This window comes from Etheostoma spectabile, chromosome 20, assembly GCF_008692095.1.
Source record: "Etheostoma spectabile isolate EspeVRDwgs_2016 chromosome 20, UIUC_Espe_1.0, whole genome shotgun sequence".
Taxonomy (NCBI): domain Eukaryota; kingdom Metazoa; phylum Chordata; class Actinopteri; order Perciformes; family Percidae; genus Etheostoma; species Etheostoma spectabile.
The window spans coordinates 6,027,437-6,029,301 of NC_045752.1; the positions used below are offsets into that span (position 1 = coordinate 6,027,437).

General features: G+C 45.4%; 1 protein-coding gene across 8 annotated transcripts in view; it reads right to left on the minus strand.

Moving 5' to 3' along the window:
- Positions 1-1,584, minus strand: part of meis2a (Meis homeobox 2a) — a 79,966-nt gene extending 78,382 nt beyond the window's left edge. For 2 of the 8 annotated variants that reach the window (XM_032500159.1, XM_032500162.1), the window contains exons 1-2: positions 757-1,583; positions 43-269 (exon numbers count right to left, since the gene is read on the minus strand). In XM_032500159.1, the coding sequence (XP_032356050.1) occupies positions 43-269; positions 757-768 (239 nt within the window). In that variant the 5' untranslated portion in view covers positions 769-1,583. Of the gene's footprint in view, positions 1-42; positions 270-469; positions 719-756 lie in introns of those variants that run through there. The other 6 variants (XM_032500160.1, XM_032500165.1, XM_032500161.1 and 3 more) reach the window with 5 other exon arrangements.
- Positions 1,585-1,865: the final 281 nt, after the last annotated feature.

The window sequence follows — 1,865 nt, forward strand, 5'->3', positions numbered from 1 at the left end:
GAAAGAATAATTGCACGCCTGTTCGGTTCACACAAACCTTACCCGTAAATTTGATCTTTATCCCTCTTTAAAACGTCATTGACAGCAGAGCCCATGCTCGTGGGCATAACGTTTGGATGCGGAGCGTGGGCTCCGTAGTGCTGGCTGGCGTGCAGCGGCGGTCCGTGGTTCAGGTGGTGGACCTGGGGAAGCGGCCGGGGAGCATGCGGGTCCCCGTACATCGACGCCGAGACTCCGTCCATCCCACCGTAGTGGGCCAGCTCATCGTACTGGGAATAACAAAAAAAAAAATCAGAGCAAAAGTCAGCGGGCTGCCCGGTTACTTTTTAAACAAATGTGAAAAGTACAAAAAAGCATGCCGTCTCATTTGGAATATACGCAAAGGAGGACCTAATAAACTGTGAAAATGCGCTGCAGCCAAGGCAGAAAAAGTGTCATATATTCTATCTGATGAACGGTTTGTCATTACCAAAAACATTCTAACTTAGGTGCTCCTCGAAAGAGAGTTTGGAGGGTGAAAAGAGCGAATTAGTTAGGAGTCTCCTGTGAAACTGATCCACGACTGTCGTGGAGGCTGTCGGTAAAAGCAAGAGGCTGTCACTTTGCTTGAAGAGTAGGGGCGCTGCAAAAATGTCAAATATAGCGGCTTTGATATGAATACTTTGTGAATTTGCCACCAGCCGACAAGAGGTTATCGATACGAGTGCCTCCCTACAGTGGATTTGAACAGGTAAGTGTAGGAGATTTAAGACCTACCCTTTGCGCCATCAGGCTGCGCTCCAATAAACTCCTGAATCTCTCGTATATTTAATATCCCAGTCCCGTTTAGAAAGTGATTTAGAGGCAAGATTCCTTTTTCAACCAACTTTGCCACTTCTCCTATTCGCCAGTGTGGTTCAGTTGAAATCGTAGCATCAGGGAGTTTTGCAATTTTTCTTGTTTTCCCTCTTTCCTCTGGAAAAAATGAAAAAAATGCGCCAAAGTGAAGGTTACAATCGGCCCATCAACAACCTGCATGTAACTAAACTGTCGTGTCTCATGGCTTTTTGCCACTCCAGCTGTCAATCAAAGCCAGAGGTTGTCAAGGTAATGAATGAATGACGGTTGGTGATGATGTTCAAGAGAAGGACGAATCTTTTTAGTCCGTTTTCATCCCGCAAGTCCGCGTCTCCTTTAATGCCTCCAGATCGCTATCTTGTTTTATTATCACTGTAAAAAAAAAAAGAAGGGGAAAAAAGCAGTAGAAATTAAGAGATTGCGATTCAGATCTCTCCTTTCTTTCCCCCGTAGGTATTTCGTCTATCTGGCGAGACTGAGATGAGTGAGTGTCAGCGAGTGTTGGCAGGTTGGCTGCTAGCTTGCTTATAGAAACAGAGTCAGTTCGCAGCGCTGAGCGGTGGGCGAATGAAATGACGGATCCCGGAAGTAGCGGTGGCCATAGCCAGTCCTACAGCAGCTCCAGAAAAGAGAGAGGAGAGACCAAATCTTGTGATATGCAGAGTGTATGCGAAGCACAGGGACGGCTTCAACTCCACACTGGGGGTAAAAGCCAAACCAACACAGCTCCAACTCCCACCCAATTCCTTTTCGCCGTGAAGAGTTCTAAAGAAAAAGCAGAGAAAGCACAATGAGGAAGGTTTACTAGCGCGGACACTTCGGCTGCAGCTCCTCTGAGTACAATCAAACCCCACTCTGACTGAATTACACTACATGAATCATGGTTTAGGGTAAAAAAAAAAGTTTATTTTAAAGCACATTTACGCATGACGCATGCACACTTTTACGCACGGTAAAATGTAACATTAACAAAAGATTCAAATATTTGATCTTTGATACATCCTGACGGTCAATGATAGAAGTTAAAC